General features: G+C 47.8%; 1 protein-coding gene across 1 annotated transcript in view; it reads left to right on the top strand.

Annotated features, from left to right (window-relative positions):
* The window catches only part of Ppfia1 (PPFI scaffold protein A1), an 89,208-nt gene that overhangs the window by 50,746 nt on the left and 22,277 nt on the right, over nucleotides 1–16,185 (top strand). The window contains exons 15-21 of the mRNA XM_090347190.1: nucleotides 1,004–1,139; nucleotides 4,240–4,463; nucleotides 6,615–6,846; nucleotides 8,939–8,968; nucleotides 12,191–12,342; nucleotides 14,464–14,636; nucleotides 14,938–15,031. Coding sequence (XP_090203316.1) covers nucleotides 1,004–1,139; nucleotides 4,240–4,463; nucleotides 6,615–6,846; nucleotides 8,939–8,968; nucleotides 12,191–12,342; nucleotides 14,464–14,636; nucleotides 14,938–15,031 — 1,041 coding nt within the window. The remainder of the gene's footprint in view (nucleotides 1–1,003; nucleotides 1,140–4,239; nucleotides 4,464–6,614; nucleotides 6,847–8,938; nucleotides 8,969–12,190; nucleotides 12,343–14,463; nucleotides 14,637–14,937; nucleotides 15,032–16,185) is intronic.

The raw sequence follows: 16,185 nt of genomic DNA, 5'->3' as shown, positions 1-16,185 counted from the left end.
AGCCCCAGGACTGGCAAAAAAAATAAAAAAGAAAAAGAAAAAGGGAAAGTTTTAGGATACAGAGGCTTGTGTAGTCAGGGATGTGGTAAGTGGCGCGTGACAAGGGTGCGGAAGTGTTTGCTGTGGGGATCCTAAGGGGTCGCCACCAAGAGGTGGATCTGGAGGCTCCATGTCAGATGGCTTAGAGAGAAAGACACCAGTCACACTAGAATGGACGGTCATTGGGTAGGAAGAACGGACCTAGAGACTGGGTCCAAGGTACAGCCAATCCTGCTTGGCTATGAGGACCCCCTTGTAGACCTCCATCAGCCACCCTTTCTCAGGAAGTAAGAGCTACAGAGGAAGCAGAAAGCAGGCTGCCCAGCATGGATTAGTGATGGGTGCTGTGACTGACCTCCTGTGGCTCCATGGTGCTCCTTAGCCCTGCCATCTTGGTTGATCCAGCCCACTCTCTACCCCCTTTTCTGGAGACTTCTTCACCCTGAGCATTGGTTTCTGTGACCTCACTGTGCACAATGATGTGTCTTGGGTTCAGAAACATAGAAGCTGGCTTCATTTCCATGTTGCAGTAGCCCCAGCGTCCCCAGCTGAGCTCAGAGCACTTCGGCATTTGGGCCTGCAGGAGCACTTGTGGCTGTGCCTCTCCCGCAGGGATCTTGGCATCAGGGGAAAACCTAGATGTGGTGGCCAGATGCTCTACTGGTCAGCCATGCAAGTAGTAGTGCAGAAGCCCAGAACCTGAACCTTGCAGAAGGCAGACTTTCAGACGGGGTGTCGGGGCTCTCTTCTTTTCCTTGTGTGACAGCGTGTGGCTCTGCCCAGTGAGATTCAGGGACTGCACAGTAAATTGCTGCTGGGCAGTAGCAGCAGGTGGCTCTGGAGGCAGCTTCAGGCGGTGGCCTGCCTTCTCGCCCACCTTTTCCTGCAGGAGAGCACGTTCTTCCTGCTGAATGAGAAGTCACAGTGTTTACTTTTCTTCTAATACCAAATTTTGATATTTCAGCAGACCCCACCTGGGCAGTGTCCCGGATTTCCGGTTCCCTGTGGCTGATGGGCACACGGATGCCTTCAACACCAGTGCTGTGTTGCGGCGTCCCCACAAAGGCCGGCTGGCAGCGCTGCGGGATGAGCCCTCCAAGGCAAGGCCTCTGCCTACCCTGAGCTGACCTCTACTGTCTACCCCATCGCCGCCTTCCAGGCTGCCTGCTCTCTTCCCTCCCTGACCCCCCGCCTCTTCTGGCTAAGAGTTAGTTACTTGAAGGTCATGTTGCTGCTGTTCTTTTTTTTTTTTTCTTTTTTCCCTTATCACAAATTTTAGCTAGATGAATACATGTATTTGTGATTTAGTGAAAGAAATTTACATTTCAGCCGCTGGAACAAGATCTGAGATAGTCCTTTTACAAAACCACTTCACTCGTGGTTGGAGGAGTTTTTGGTCAGCTCTGTTTCCTGAAGTAGCTTGTTGTGCCAGGATACATGATGGAGCTGAGGCTCTTGAGGTGGAGAAGTCAGCCTTTCCCCTGAGCCTCAGTGCAGTCCTGAAGTCTCTTACAAGTGCTGCTCTAGATCCAGCTGTGGCACCTGTGCACTGGTCTAGGTGCGTGCTGGGATCTGCCTCCGTGTTCATTAGACAGCCACACTCCCCTGAGAGACACCATTGGAGACGAAGGTGATGGCAGCTCATCAGGACAGGCACAGTGTCCACGCCCCAGAGCAGTCTAGTGAGGAGTAATGGAGCCAGCGGTGAGATTATTGTGGTGCTGGTAATCCAGTGCCATGTACCCAGGAAGTGACCAAGCCAAGTGGTGACCACAAGACTTGACAATTCCCAGGTAAGTCCAAGAGTCACCCGGAAGGACACCTCAGGCCTGGAGCTCCTGTACCTACAGACATGGGAGGCTCCAGATGCACTCTGTAGCTGGTCCCTGAGGGTCCTCACAGGTGACGCTGGCTTCCCTCAGAGAGAAAGCTTATGCCTCCTCCTACTCTTGAAAGTCACGTGCATTTGGAGCAGCAGAGTTTGTGAACGTACTTCTCAGTCCATCCCATTCTGTCAGATGGTAATCAGCAGGAAGCAAAGAAGAGTGCCAGGTGCTTGAGTTATAGAGAGGGGAGGAGGAGAATGTTGAGTAGCCACGAGCTGTCACCATGAAGGTGATGTGAGAGCAGAGAGCAGAGGACAGAGGGCACTGTCAGGTGTCTCAGGGCTCACTGAAGAGTCAGGTATGCAGTGTGACACAGGCCACATGTCAGAAGATACGGCTTGTGCAGCTGTATGAATAGGGTCTGTGGCCTGACCTGGGGAAGGTAGGACTTGAGCCGTGGCTCAAGTTGACAGGCCTGTCATGGGAGAAGTCCACCATGGGGCTGAACATGCAGTCTGCAACCCAGACAGATGTGTGGCCTGACCTGGGGAAGGTAGGACTTGAGCCGTGGCTCAAGTTGACAGGCCTGTCATGGGAGAAGTCCACCATGGGGCTGAACATGCAGTCTGCAACCCAGACAGATGTGTGGCTGGAGGGAGTGTGCAGGTGGCATTTAAAGATGTGAGACAAGGCGAGGTCATTCCTAGAAGCTGTTGGCAGGGCCACAGTCCATGGAGGCACCATACTTACAACTAGAGTGACTGTCAGGTAAGAGGAAGCTAGGAGAGAGGTTAGGCTGCCCTGCCGCAGTTGTGCTGGAGTGCAGGATACGCAGAGTGGAGGAGGGAGCAGGCAGCTGCAGAGGGATTACTTAGGCGAAGCAGATAAGTGGAGGGCAGGTGGCAGGAGCCTGGAATGGGGGTGAAGGCTTTGAGGTAGGAGGCAAGAGGAACTGTTCTTAGCTGTGTAGGATGAAGCACTGAGCACCAGTGATCCAGGAGGGAGGGAGCCCTGGGGAGCAGAGCAGGCCTCCACGTCACCCTGCAGAATAGGAGAACAGAAAGAGGACTGTGAAATAACCACACATGGCTGTCCTATGTGCGTCCTGATTACAAGTGCAAGTCTTGTTCATGAGCTGCTTCTCTCAGAAAATCCCCATCTGCCAGCTCCCTGCCACCTGGGTGCTGAGAGCATCAGGCTTAGGAAAGGGAGGCCTGGAACTCAGAATCGCCACGGCATTGCTGACACAGGATGTGGTAGTAGCTGAGTACCTAGGTGAATCTCAACTGATACAGTGTTTGATTTTTTTTTTTCCCCTTTGGTGCTTTTTCTGTACTGGAGCCTGAGCTCAGGTCTCGTGCTCTGCTCTCTCTTTGCTTTTTGTTCATGGCTGGCACTCTTGTTATTTAAGACATGCCTCCACTTCTGGCTTTTTGCTGGTTAGTTGGCGATACGAGGCTCTAGGATCAGAGATGTGATTTGCTAGCACCTGACAGGTTTGGCCATGTTCTTACTTCCCATTACAGAGTCCTGGTTGGCGCCTCGATGGATTTCTGAGTTTTAGTGTTCAGTTTTTATTTCATTGCGATCCCCCCAGTTGTGAGTCATGCTAGAAATGTCTCAGGTACACACAGGTGTCTAAACACTGGGGGACTCTTCTCTCCCACTTCTTTTTTTTTCTTTCTTTTTCTTCCTTTTATTTTTTTATTTTTTTGGTTGGTTGTGGGGCTTGAACTTGGGCCTGGGCACTATCTCTAAGGTCTTTTTGCTTAAGGCCAGTGTGCTACAACTTTGAGCCACATTATCACTCCTGGTTTTGATTGACGATAAGGATCTCACAAACTTTCTTGCCTGAACTGGCTTTGGACACTGCTATTCTCAGATCTCAGCCTCCTGAGTAGCTAGGATTACAGGTGTGAGCCACCAGCACCTGGGCTCCTTTAAATGTTTTTTTTTTTTTTTGAGTCAAGATCTTACTCTGTAGCTCAGACTGGCCTTGATTTCAGAGTCCTCTTATCATACCCTATTGAGTGACTGGATGACAGTTCCTCTTGTCTTTTCTTGCGGTTGTTGTTGTGGTCGTGGGGCTCGAACTCAGGTCTGGCCACTGCTCCTGAGCTCTTTTGCTCAAGGCTAGCACTCGGCTGATGGTTAATTGAAGATAGGAGTCTCATGGACTTTCTGCTTGGGCTTCTCAGATCTCAGCCTTTTGAGTAGCTGGGATTATAAGTGTGAGCTACCATTGCCTATCTTTTCATGTCTCTTAAATACCATCTGCTTAAGGAGCTGATGCATCTGTTTAAAACATTGACCTTTCTGATGACCAAACGAGCACTGTTGGTCAGTGTGCTGAGATGTGCTTTCTCCTCGACAGGTGCAAACTCTCAATGAACAGGATTGGGAACGAGCCCAGCAGGCCAGTGTCTTGGCAAATGTAGCCCAGGCGTTCGAGAGTGACGTGGATGTGTCCGACGGTGAAGATGACAGGGACACTCTGCTCAGCTCGGTGGACTTGTTGTCACCCAGTGGTCAGGCTGATGCACAGACCCTGGCCATGATGCTTCAGGAACAGCTGGATGCCATCAATAAGGAGATCAGGTGTGCCAGGGGCCCATTCTCAGGGGCAACTGCCACGTGTTGGGAAGCCTTGTTCTATTGTCCCAGTGGTCCATCATAACAGAGCTTAAAGCCAATGTTAAGATGCAGGCAGAGCTGGGCGCCGTGGCTCACACCGGTAATCCTAGCTACTCAAGAAGCTTCGAGCTGAGGGTCACAGTTCAAAGCCAGCCCAGGCACTTAAGTCCACGAGACTCTTTATCTCCAATTAACTACTAAAGGCTCAAGGGGTTGGTAGCCTTGAGCTAAAGAGCTCAGGGACAGGGCCTAGGCCCAGAGTTCAAGCCCCATGACTGACCAACAAAAAAAGATGCCAGCAGAGGGTGGAGGGTGTGGTGGGGAGTAGATAGCCGCTTACCACCCTGTTCAAGCAGAGTGCCCCTTGGCCCTGAGCCTCATAGTCCCTAGCAGCGAACTCTCAAGCCTGCCATCCAGTTCCTCTTGCATTCCCCACCCTGGGCGCAGGGTTCCCACTCCATTCTTAGCAGGATAGTAGGTGGCCAAAAGCTGTCACCTGAGCTTTCTTAGTCTCATTAGTGTTTTAAATGTTTTTTTTCCCCCCCTTTGGTAACTGTGTTAGCTGTCTCAATGGGAAATGATCTAACAGTGGTTCAGCTGGGGAATTGGACCCAAGCCTTGCCCGTGCAGTGGTTCAGAGGCCTTAGGTATCTGATATGGATAGTAGGGCAGTGTTAGGGCACAGCACTGTGGTCATAGTACCCTAAGATCTGCATGGGCATATACTAGGTAGAACCCCAACCGGTCCTTGGTCCTTTTGACTAGAAGCCATCTGCATGGGCCTTGCTGACAGCTAAGGGCATTGCCACTTCGTGCTACAAAATGGGCAGGCAGAAAGGAAGTCAGCATAGCAAACCTGTTAAGGACAAGCTTCATGGTAAAGTCAGCAGCTGACTGGACTTCTGACATTACCAGCTGAGTCTGCAGGTATGGGGTGTGGAAGGAGAGCCTTTTCCACTGCCATGGGGAATGAAGAAGGTTCCTTTCATCTAGCTTTGACGTTTGACAGTGTATTGCTCAATAAAAATAATATTAGCCAGGTGCGGGAGGTTCACATCTGTAATCCTAGCTATTTAGGAAGCTGAGATCTGAGGATCACAGTTCAGAGCCAGCCTGGACACAAAAGTCTATGAGACTCTTATCTCCAATTGACCACCAGAAAACCAAAAGTGGCACTGTGGCTCAAGTGGTAGAGCACTAGCCTTGAGCTGAAGAGCTCAGACACAGCACCCAGACCCAGAGTTGAGCCCCAGCACCAACCAAAAATTATTCATCAAGTTGATCTGATATAGATGGTAAGATATATCCATTGGCTTCTAAAGTGCTCTCTGTTAGTAATAATAACTGTTCTTATAATATTGAAGTAGAATTTTAGCTGACTAGCTACTCAGGAGGCTGAGATCTGAGGATTGAGGTTCAAAGCCAGCCCGGGCACTTATCTCCAATAACTACTAGAAAAGGGGAAGAAGGGGTGTGGCTCATGGGGTAGGGTAGTAGCCTTGAGCTGAAGAGCTTAAGGACAGTGCCCAGGCCCAGAGTTCAAGACCCATGACCCCCTCCCCCCCTTCGGAACAGTTGTTACTGGCATAGTCAGGTATTCCAGCTGTGTTGGGTCATCCTCAGTGCTGTATGGCCCAAGAGTTAGTCTTGAGGTCCAGACCAGTGCCCCAGCTGTGGCTTGCACTGAAATCTACACAGTCTGAAGTGAAGTGCTGGTAACTCCCACTTGAACCAATTCTTCGTGTCAGGGTTTCTGAGTTTCAGTGGAATCTGTAGCTGAACATATAGTGTTGCTGTAAGAATAGGGAGGTAGGAGTCATAAAGTGTAAATATCTCATTGCTTAGCAAAGAGATTGGTAGCTATAGCCATAGAAGTAGGTCCTGGCGAGCCCCTCCAAGATGGTGACTGTGTACAATCAAATACAAAGGATGGATCCAGCTTTGTAAGACTCCATGGGAAGTTTGCTGTTTGTTGTTCACGAAAGAGCAGAAGAGTTTTAGCTGAAGGGTTCGTTAGAGTTTGCTCAGGGAGATACAGAACCTAGTACCTCATTGGCACGCCCTCCATCTGGTTCACTGCTGGAGAGAGAGTGACTGTTGTTGCTTTGATTTTAGGTTGATCCAAGAAGAGAAGGAGAGCACAGAGCAGCGGGCAGAAGAGATTGAGAGTCGAGTCGGCAGTGGGAGTTTAGACAACCTTGGTCGTTTTAGATCAATGAGCTCCATTCCCCCCTACCCTGCTTCCTCACTCGCCAGCTCCTCCCCTCCAGGCAGCGGCCGCTCCACCCCAAGAAGGGGGCCTCATAGCCCCGCTCGGGAGGTGGACAGACTGGGCGTCATGACTCTGGTAAGCACCCTGTGTGAAGTTACACACAGAACTCATGACTCTCTACCTAGAAGAAAATCAAGTCAATTTGTTATTTTAAGAGGTACTTTTAAAAAATTGTTGGGATAATGTATAGAGGGGTACAGTTACATTTGTCAGGTAATAGGTGTATTACTTCTCACACATTGATACCCCCTTCATGTTTTTGTCCCCATTTCCATTTCCTCTCCCTACTTTTTTTTTTTTTGCTAGCTAGTATTTAATCATTCATCTATGCCAAGTAATTTTACTGTTTTGATGACCATGTTTTCAAAATACATTTAGTTATGTAATGTTAGATGGGTTTGTGCAAGGCACAGCAGCAAGAAGGGAAAACACTTCTTGTTTAGTAGGAACAGACAGGAACAAAGGTCAGTGCAGATGTCTCAGTGTGAGGAGTGGTGTGCAGCTGTGCACTGCAGGAGTGTTACGTGAGTGCCTGGGAGAGAGTCAGGATGCAAGGCTGGGTGAGGTGGCTCCTGGGAGGCTGTTGGCCGCTAGTCCCTGGCCTACTTAGAAGCAGGTGGGCTTCACTCATCGTTAGGGCCACTTCTGTCCTGTGAGATGACAGCGGGGGAAGCAGACTTATTTCCAACTGCACCTGCATCATCTGGGTTGCTCTTTATTTGCATTGTAGTCTCATTATTGCCCATGGAATTAAATCATTTAGTGGCATAGTAAGTGGTCAGCAGCCTATCTGGTACTGTTCTGACATAGTTTTTATAGTTTGCTAGTTAGGAAATACCTTACACTCTGATAGGTTCTTTTGTGGCCTCGTCCTTATTTCCTGTCTGCCACTTTAACAGTGACTGTGTGGGTTTTTCCTAGCTTCATGGTCAGTGAGCTAGCGGTGGTTTTGACTTCCTGGATCATCCTTCTGTTTATTACTTTGGGTCCAGGCCTCAGGTCTCCATCATTTGGTATGTGCCCATCTAGCACCCCTTGCTATGGTCCTCTTCACAACCTGCATAGGGACCAGGCCACCAAGGCAGATCTGTGCTGGAATAGGCCCAGACAGTGGCTGGTTGAGATTGTTGTAAAAAGCCCATTGCATTATAAAGGTGGACACAGTCATGGCATAGATGGTTGAGTGATTTTACACCTACGATGTGTGTGACTCAGCAGCGAGATATTTCCAACAGATTGGCTAGCTGGGGAGAGTGGAATCAGCAGAAACTCATGCATAGAGTGTGCATTCTGCTTTTGATGGTTGTAGTCAAGATGTCAATTTTATCAGCATACTGATGAAATATCTATAATAGACTTTTTTTTTTTTTTTTTTTTTGCCAGCCTTGGGGCTTGAATTCAGGGTCTGGGCACTGTTTTTGAACTTTCTCAAGGCTAGTGCTCTACCACTTGAGCCACAGCACCACTTCCAACTTTTTCTGTCTGTATGGTACTGATGAACGAACCTAGAGCTTTGTTCATGCTAGACAAGCACTCTACCACTAGGCCACGCTCCCAGCCTTATTGTAGACTATAGTTTATTAAATGTTTTGCATACTTCATAGGAGGTAAGATTTTACTGGATACTATGTTAGCTTTTGTTCTTAGGTATTTTCACAAGATACCTTGCTTTATGCAATACATTTATTTTTAAGAAGTTGTAAATCAAATTCTAGGTAAGGATTTTGCATTCGTTCAATAGATTATTAACTAAAAGTAAGTTTGTTTTGCTTAGTAATAGGTGTTGCAATAAGTTAGGATTACTTAGACTATTCTAAATTGTTTCGTATTAAAGCTAAGTTACACAGAGAGTTGACTGGAAAAGATAATCATTAGAGTCCAATGTTGTAGACGCTATGTTTCAGTAAGGTACAAGGTGTTCAAATATAGTTTTATCTCTGAATAATAATGTATAGTGGTTTTCTGGTGAATAACTTATATTTAAGTTTACATAGCAAATATGTTCTGTTTATTCTACTGTGTACAGTATTATTTTTCTAAATCCTTTGTCACTTGTTTCTGCCCTGTCATTTCCATTTGATATATATTGGTATTGATGCTTGAATTTTTAACTCCAAAGTGTGTGGTAAATCTGATTTCTCTTCATTTCTTTGCATGCATCTATCAGCCTAGTGATTTAAGGAAACATCGTAGAAAGGTAAATTACTTAGTCATTTCACATGCCTTCCTGTCTCCCTAATGGCTGAGTTGTATCGTGTTCTCAGGTGTGGCACTGTGCGGGGATGTGATGGGGATGACTGACATTTGTCATGGCACGTCCCATGATGGCTGTGTTGGATTCAGTGACTGTGGAGCCCTGGGCAGATGTGGGGACCAGTGCCGCTTGCCCACTGGTTTGCAGCTAATCACCACATAATTGTTTTAGTAGGCATGGTATTCAAAGTTTTTTTTTTTTTTTTTTTTTTTTTTTTAATGAAATCCTATCTACTCACAAGGCTGAGATAAAGAGGACTGCAGTTTGAAGTTAGCCTGGACAGCTATGACATCTCATCTCATTAGTGTGGTTACATGTGCCTGTCCTTCTAGCTAGGCAGAAGTACTGGGTACCAGGCTTTGTGCTTGGCTTGTCCTTTGTGGGGTCCCATCTTGGGCACACCCTCTGGACAGCTGGTGCGTAGTTGGTTCAGACTTTGGCTTTTATAGCATGACTACGTTCAGGCATGATCATCTGGTGGTTCTTATCACTAGTACTTTCCGTGTGCTCCCTTAAGACTTGGAGCAGCCTGTTCTGGAGGCTCGTGGGGTGCTCTAGTACCTGCTGGAACTGTCCTGTCCTCTTGTCCTTAATACTGCTGGATAGACTTGGGGCTTCCCTGCTTTCATTCCTCTCCTGGGATAATCTGTGCCCTGCCCCATGGCTGGAGCACAGGGCAGAGCAAGCCAGGCTGGACCAGACCAGAAGGCTCCTTCAAGATTGCCCACTGAGGAGCCAGTGCTGCCATGGGGCTAAGGCCAGCTCAGACTTCTCAGCTTATCTCCCAGCACATGAATTGCTGGCTCTTCACCCTCTGCCTTGGCTTTCCCACTCGTGACTGGCATCTAGTCCAGATTTTTTTTAAGCCAGTCCTGGGGCTTGAACTCAGGGCCTGGGCATTGTCTTTGTTCACTTTTTGCCACCTGAGCCACAGCCCACAGCTTTTTCTGTTTGTGGTACAAGGAATCAAACCCAAGGTTTTGTGCATGTTAGACTAGCACTTTGATTCTGGCCCTCTAGTCTAGCTTTTTTTTTGTCAGTCATGGGGCTTGAGGCTTGAATTCTGGGCCTGGAGCTCTTTAGCTCAAGGCTACTACCTTATCCCTTGAGCCAGAGCCCCATTTCCTGTTTTCTAGTGGTTAATTGGAGATAAGAGTCTCACAATTTTATTGTCTGGGCTGGCTTTGAACTGTGATCCTCGATTTCGCCTCCTGAGTAGCTAGGATTACAGGCATGAGCCACCTCCCTTGGCTTCTCTGAGCTCTTTCGCTGTTCTACTCTTTGAGCTACAGTGCCACTTCCAGTTTTCTGGTGGTTAATTGGAGATAAGCGTCTTAGACTTTCCTGCCTAGGTTGACTTCAAGCTGCAATCCTCAGATCTCAACCTCTAAAGTAGCTAGGATTATAGTTGTGAGCCACCAGCGTCAAACTGAATACTGTTAAATTTCATATGGATAGTCTTTGGATGTGTTATGTCTTGTGGGGTGGGGGGAGGGAGGGAGAGTGCTAGAGCTAGAATCCTTGGGCCACCAGCCTCATCCATCAGGGACTCCAGCACTAAACCTGGCCTGAGCGTTGACATCCCTGTCTGTTGGTTAGGGACACTGCAGAGGACCTGCTGCTGGCTAGGGTGTATCCTGAGTCGGCTCAGTCCACTAAGTCACATCCATTGGTTCTCATTCAGCTGCAGTGGAATCAGTGTACTTCATACAAGTCTATTTCAAAAGTTAGTAGAGGACCGGGAGTTTGGCCTAGTGGTAGAGTACTTACCTAGCATGCACGAAGACCCAAGTTCGATTCCTCGGAACCACATACATAGAAAAAAAGCCAGAAATGGTGTGGTGGGCTCAAGTGGTAGAGCTCTAGCCTTGCTTGAGAAAGCCCAGGGACTGTGCTCAGGCCCTGAGTTTAAGCCCAGGACTGGCAAAAAAAAAAAAAAAAAAGAAAGAAAAGTTAGTAGAGATCTAGAAAATCACAGTTCAAGGCCATCCCAAACAAGAAGTCAGTGATACTCTGTCTTGGTCATTGTGCCAGGTTTTTTGGTACGCCCTGTGAACCCCGCTATGTGGGAAGATCCAGACCAGGCCTGCCTAGGGACAAAACATGAGACCTGAGTTCAGCCCCCAATACCATGCCCTCCAGGAGAAGCTAGCTGCTCAGATACCAGTGTTTGTGCAGTGCCTGCCTCAGGCATCTCATGAACCTTGTCCTACTTCAAACCAAGAGCACAGGCTTCTCTGTAAGGCGTGCTTGGACTTGCCTTCAGGGCTAATCTGTCCACTACCCTGTCTCCCCTGGGGCACATATGTGCTGTGGCACTTGGTAAAAGGAACCACCAGGTCAGCCAGATCCCTCCCCGCCCCCCCCTTCAGTTGTGGGGCTTGAACTCTGGGTCTGGGCACTATCCTTGAGCTCTTCAACTCAAGGTTATCGCTCTCCCACTTGAGCTACAGTACCACTTCTGGTTTTCTAGTTGTTGATTGGAGGTAAGAATTTCATGGACTTTCATGTTTGTGCTGGCTTTAAACTGTGATCCTCAGGTCTCAGCTACAGGCGTGAGCCACCAGCACCCAGCCAGGTCCTTTTTTAAAGGCAAACTCAGGATTGTTGTTCTAAATATATGAAACCCAAGGGTTTAAGCTGTGAACCAATGATTCCAGTCCACATACACATTGGATATGTGTCCGGCTCATGGTCAGGCCATTTCTATATTTTACCACAGACAAAAATGTCCTGCCAATTTATCAGAGTGATTTCTTTTCTTCTCAGCAGCCCTAAGTGACATGCCTGCCGTGACCCCTTATCACAGGGTGGGCTGGTCCTTATGTAGCTGAGGGTGCTAGGGGCAGTGTTACTCATGCCCCTGCTGTCCTCCGATGACTATCTTTGGATGTGCCTAGGAGAGTAGTCTGAGCTGAGGAGGCAGCAGGCATCCCAGGTCTACTGGCTCTTCATCCCTATGCATGGAGTGCACTGACTGCTCTTGTTTTCTGTGCCACAGGCTCCCTCTTTTCCTTCCAGTGGCATAACTAAAATGAGGCTCTCTGCACTAGCAGAAAGTGTAGCTGGAGGTTTCCAGGGAAGTTTATGAATGTAATTAAAAGCCTGGGTGATTTTTATTAACAGTCTACTGTTAATTAACTTCGCTTTCATCTCACCCCTCAGTTGCCAGCTTCCAGAGAAGAGGTACGAGATGACAAGACAACCATAAAATGTGAAACTTCTCCCCCCTCCTCCCCGAGGTCCCTGCGCTTAGACAGGCTGCACAAAGGCGCACTCCATACGGTCAGCCATGAAGACATCAGGGACCTGCGAAAGTAAGGAATGGAGTATGTTGACCTGCCATTCTGTGCAGAAACCATCTTGTATTGGGCCTAAGAATAGCTCTTAAGAATGGGACGCTGGTGGCTTGCGCCTGTAATCTTAGCTGCTCAGGAATCCTAGCTACCCAGACATGGAAGTCTGTGAGACTCCTATCTCCAATTAACCACTGGAAAACCGGAAGTTTCCAGTGGCTCAGTTTGTAGAGTGCTAGCCTTGAGCTGAGGAGCTCAGAGACAGAGCCTAGGCCCAGAGTTCAAGCCCCACAACTGACAAAAAAAGAATAGCCATTAAGGAAAAAGAAATAGCTAGGCACTGGTGGCTCATGCCTGCAACCTTAGCTACTTGAAGTTGAGATTTGAGGATCACGGTTCAAAGCCAGTCTGGGCCACAGCCTCTTATCTCCAACTAACCACTAGAAAATGGAAGTGTTACTGTAGCTCAAAGTGGTAAGAGTGCTAGGCTTGACTTGAAGAGCTCAGGGACAGTGCCCAGGCCAGGCTTCAATCCCCACATCCGACAAAGAAGAAATAGTCAAGTCAGTGCCAGTGGCCCCTGTAGTTACTCCTAGAGTTCTAGCTACTCAGTAGGATCATGGTTTGATGTCAGCCTGGGCAGGAAAGTGTGAGACTCACATCTCCATTTAATCACAGAAAAACCAGGAGCAGATCTTGGTTCAAGTGGTAGAGCAAAAGCTCAGGGACAATGCCCAGGCTCGGATGGCAAGCCTCAGGACTGAAATGAAAAAAAGAAAAAAAGCTGTAGGTGTGAACGAAGTTGTATCACCTCTGTCAGTAAGGCCTGGATTCAAAACCCAGTTATTACCCATTTGCTGTTGACGGATAGCCTGGATTGGCTGCCCCTGCTGGCTTGCCCTGCCATCCAGCCGTAGATGGTTCTGTGTGGCCAGAGTTTGGACAGGAGGGCATCAAGTGAAGTCAGTTCTTGTTTCTTCAGATTCCCCAAACCGTCAGCTTTGAGAACTTTTCTGTGGCTGATGCTGAGTCTGTCCCACAAATAGCAAGTTTTCATCATGTTCCTCTGTGGATAGCCAGATCCCTCCACACCTCAGTTTATGTGTGGTTGAGAACTGCATGCGATCTCAACCCTCTGTTAACTGCTTCCCACTCCCCCACCCCACCCCTCACCACCATTGTGATAAGAGGCAGCACTGCGGGGAGGGCACACCAATACCAGGGGTCACACAGCTGCTGAAAGGGTCAGGAACTCTGTCTTCTCTCCAAGGCTGTGCTCTTTCTGCCAGCCCTCATGTCTGTGTCTGGGATCAGCTCTCATGGGATAAGGAGCCTCTGAAAAGGGCTATCCCTGGGCATCCTGGTCTAGCTGGTTGGATCCAGGTCTGCTCCAGAAGGGAGTACCACCTGAGAAGAAATCTTGCTTTTAAGCCATGCTGGTGGTTGCATTATAGAGCATCATGCCCAGTGTAAAAGAGACTTGAAAGGTTTCACAGGAGGTCTGAGAAACAAGTATTCAAAATGCAAAGTAAGCTGAATGTGGTGGTTCATGCCTGTAATCCCAGTTAGGGAGGTTGAAACTAGGTAATCTCAAACTTCAGGGCAGCCCGAGCTGCATAGCAGTACCAGAAAGAGCAGGAGCGGAGGCTGACCTGACTAATCCTGTATGCGCTTAGGAATTACCATGGCAAAACTCTTTTGTACAGTTAACACACACAAAACCAATAGAAACAGAGAATGAGTAAAGAAGGACGGGCTGTGTAGGGAATTGCTACTGGCTCAAGGGGTAGTTCAAAAAAGGCCGATGTGAGCAAATAGGGTGGAAGTACTTTAGATGTGTGAATGAAAATAGAACAGTAAAACCTTTCACAATTGTTGAAAGAACGTGGGAGGGGGCCGGGGAAGGAGGGAGATTAATAGAGGGGTATGTTAGATTGAGGTGCATTGTATACATGTGAGGAATGTCACCATGGAGCCCCTCATACTAACCTGCTTTAGAAATAAGTAAATACAAAGCTGAACAATCTGCTGAGCGTGGCGGTACGTGCCTGTATTCCTACGTCATGGGTGGATATATATCAAAGGCTTTGAAAAAAACTTGAGGGGGAAATAGTGACAAAGACCTGATTTCTCTCCTCAAAGCTCAACAGGCTCTCAGGATGGCCCCGTCAGCAATCCCAGCAGTAGTAACAGCAGCCAGGATTCACTCCATAAAGCCCCAAAGAAGAAGGGCATCAAGTCCTCTATTGGCCGATTGTTTGGCAAGAAGGAAAAGGGCCGGCCTGGACAAATGGGCAAAGAATCACCAGGACAAGGTTGGTTGGTTTGCAGCTAGCATAGGGTGGGCTCTCATCCTGGGCAAGCATGGGGCGAGCTCCCATCCCAGGCCTGGATTTTGGGCCATCACCCATCGGCCAGATGCATTGTCCCGTTAGTTAGTGCTGATGTGAACCAGTGAATCCATTGTTGGTTTTGTTCACTTGCTACAAATGATGGGCAATTCAGATAGGAGTTGTAGTTCTATGTGTTTGGTTGGTTGTTACTTACTGTAGATATCTGGCAGAGAGCTGGTCCCTGTCTGCTGGAGGAGTTACCTCAGTTTCTCTTTCCTCACAGCTGCTCTCTCAGAGACAGAAAACTCGTCTCAGGATGCCTTAGGTCTAAGCAAATTGGGAGGTCAGGCTGAGAAGAACCGTAAACTTCAGAAAAAGTAAGTTTTTATTACCTCTCTATCTCATTAAGTAGTTTTAGGGTCAACAGAGTTAAGGTTTTTGCTGCTTATACATGAAATGTCTCTCCATTAAGCATAACACCTAACTATGTATATGTGGTATATGTATATGCAGAATAACGATAGCTTTTTTTTTTTTTTTTTTTTTTTGCTAGTCCTGAGGCTTGAACTGAGGGCCTTTGGACACTTTTTTTTTTTTTTTTTAAATCTTTTGGTGGGTCATGGGGCTTGAACCTGAGCACTTCAGCTCAAGGCTACCACCCTACCCTTGATCCAAGCCCCACTCCCATTTTCTAGAGGTTAATTGGAGATAAGAGTCTCAGGTCTTTTTGTGTCTGGGCTGGCTTTGAACCTTGGTCCTCAAATTTCAGCCTCCTGAGTAGCTAGCATTATAGGCATGAGCCACCGTGCCCAGCCTTAGACACTTTTTGCTCAAGGCTAGCACTCTGCCACTTGAGCCACAGTGCCACTTATTGCTTTTTCTGTGTATGTGGTACCGAGGAATTGAACCCAGGGTTTTGTGCATGGTAGGCAAACACTCTACCCGTAGGCCATGCTCCTGGCCCAACTACAGCCTTTTGAACTTTATACTTTCCAGAGACGAGCTTTAAAAGCCCTCCCATAGGACCCAGTTGACCACAGGAAGTTGTCTTGAGAGAGAGAATGGGAAATCACTGGCCTCAGCCATCCACATCCTGGTCCTTTCCTTGCCAGTTCTGCTCTCCCAGCACTTGCTCTATGCTAAGTTTTCTCAAATGTAGTTCATATGGCCCGAATATGGCCTTTGTGAGTATTAAATATGTTCTCCCCCTTCTCTCTGTCTCTCTCATGCACACACATATGTATGTATGGGAGCTCTAGATGCAAACAAGGGACTCTTGTAATTGCAAGCCCTGTAGTAATTATCACTGTGCGTGTGTGATCTGTTTATATGCATTCACTATATTGTACCATTTCCTAATTTTTGTGTTTTATCTCAAATAGACTGTACATTTTGTAGTCTATTTTAAAAACATTTTTTTAAACTAGTCCTGGGGCTTGAACTCAGGGCCTGAGTACTGTCCTTGAGCTTATTACTCAAGTCTAGCACTCTTCCACTTGAGCCACAGCACCATTTCTGGCTTTTTCTATGT

Source organism: Megascapheus bottae, chromosome 16, assembly GCF_031878675.1.
Source record: "Megascapheus bottae isolate mThoBot1 chromosome 16, mThoBot2.hap1, whole genome shotgun sequence".
Classification (NCBI taxonomy): domain Eukaryota; kingdom Metazoa; phylum Chordata; class Mammalia; order Rodentia; family Geomyidae; genus Megascapheus; species Megascapheus bottae.
The sequence above is the reverse complement of the archived record's forward strand: the minus strand, read 5'-3'. Positions and strand labels throughout refer to the sequence as shown.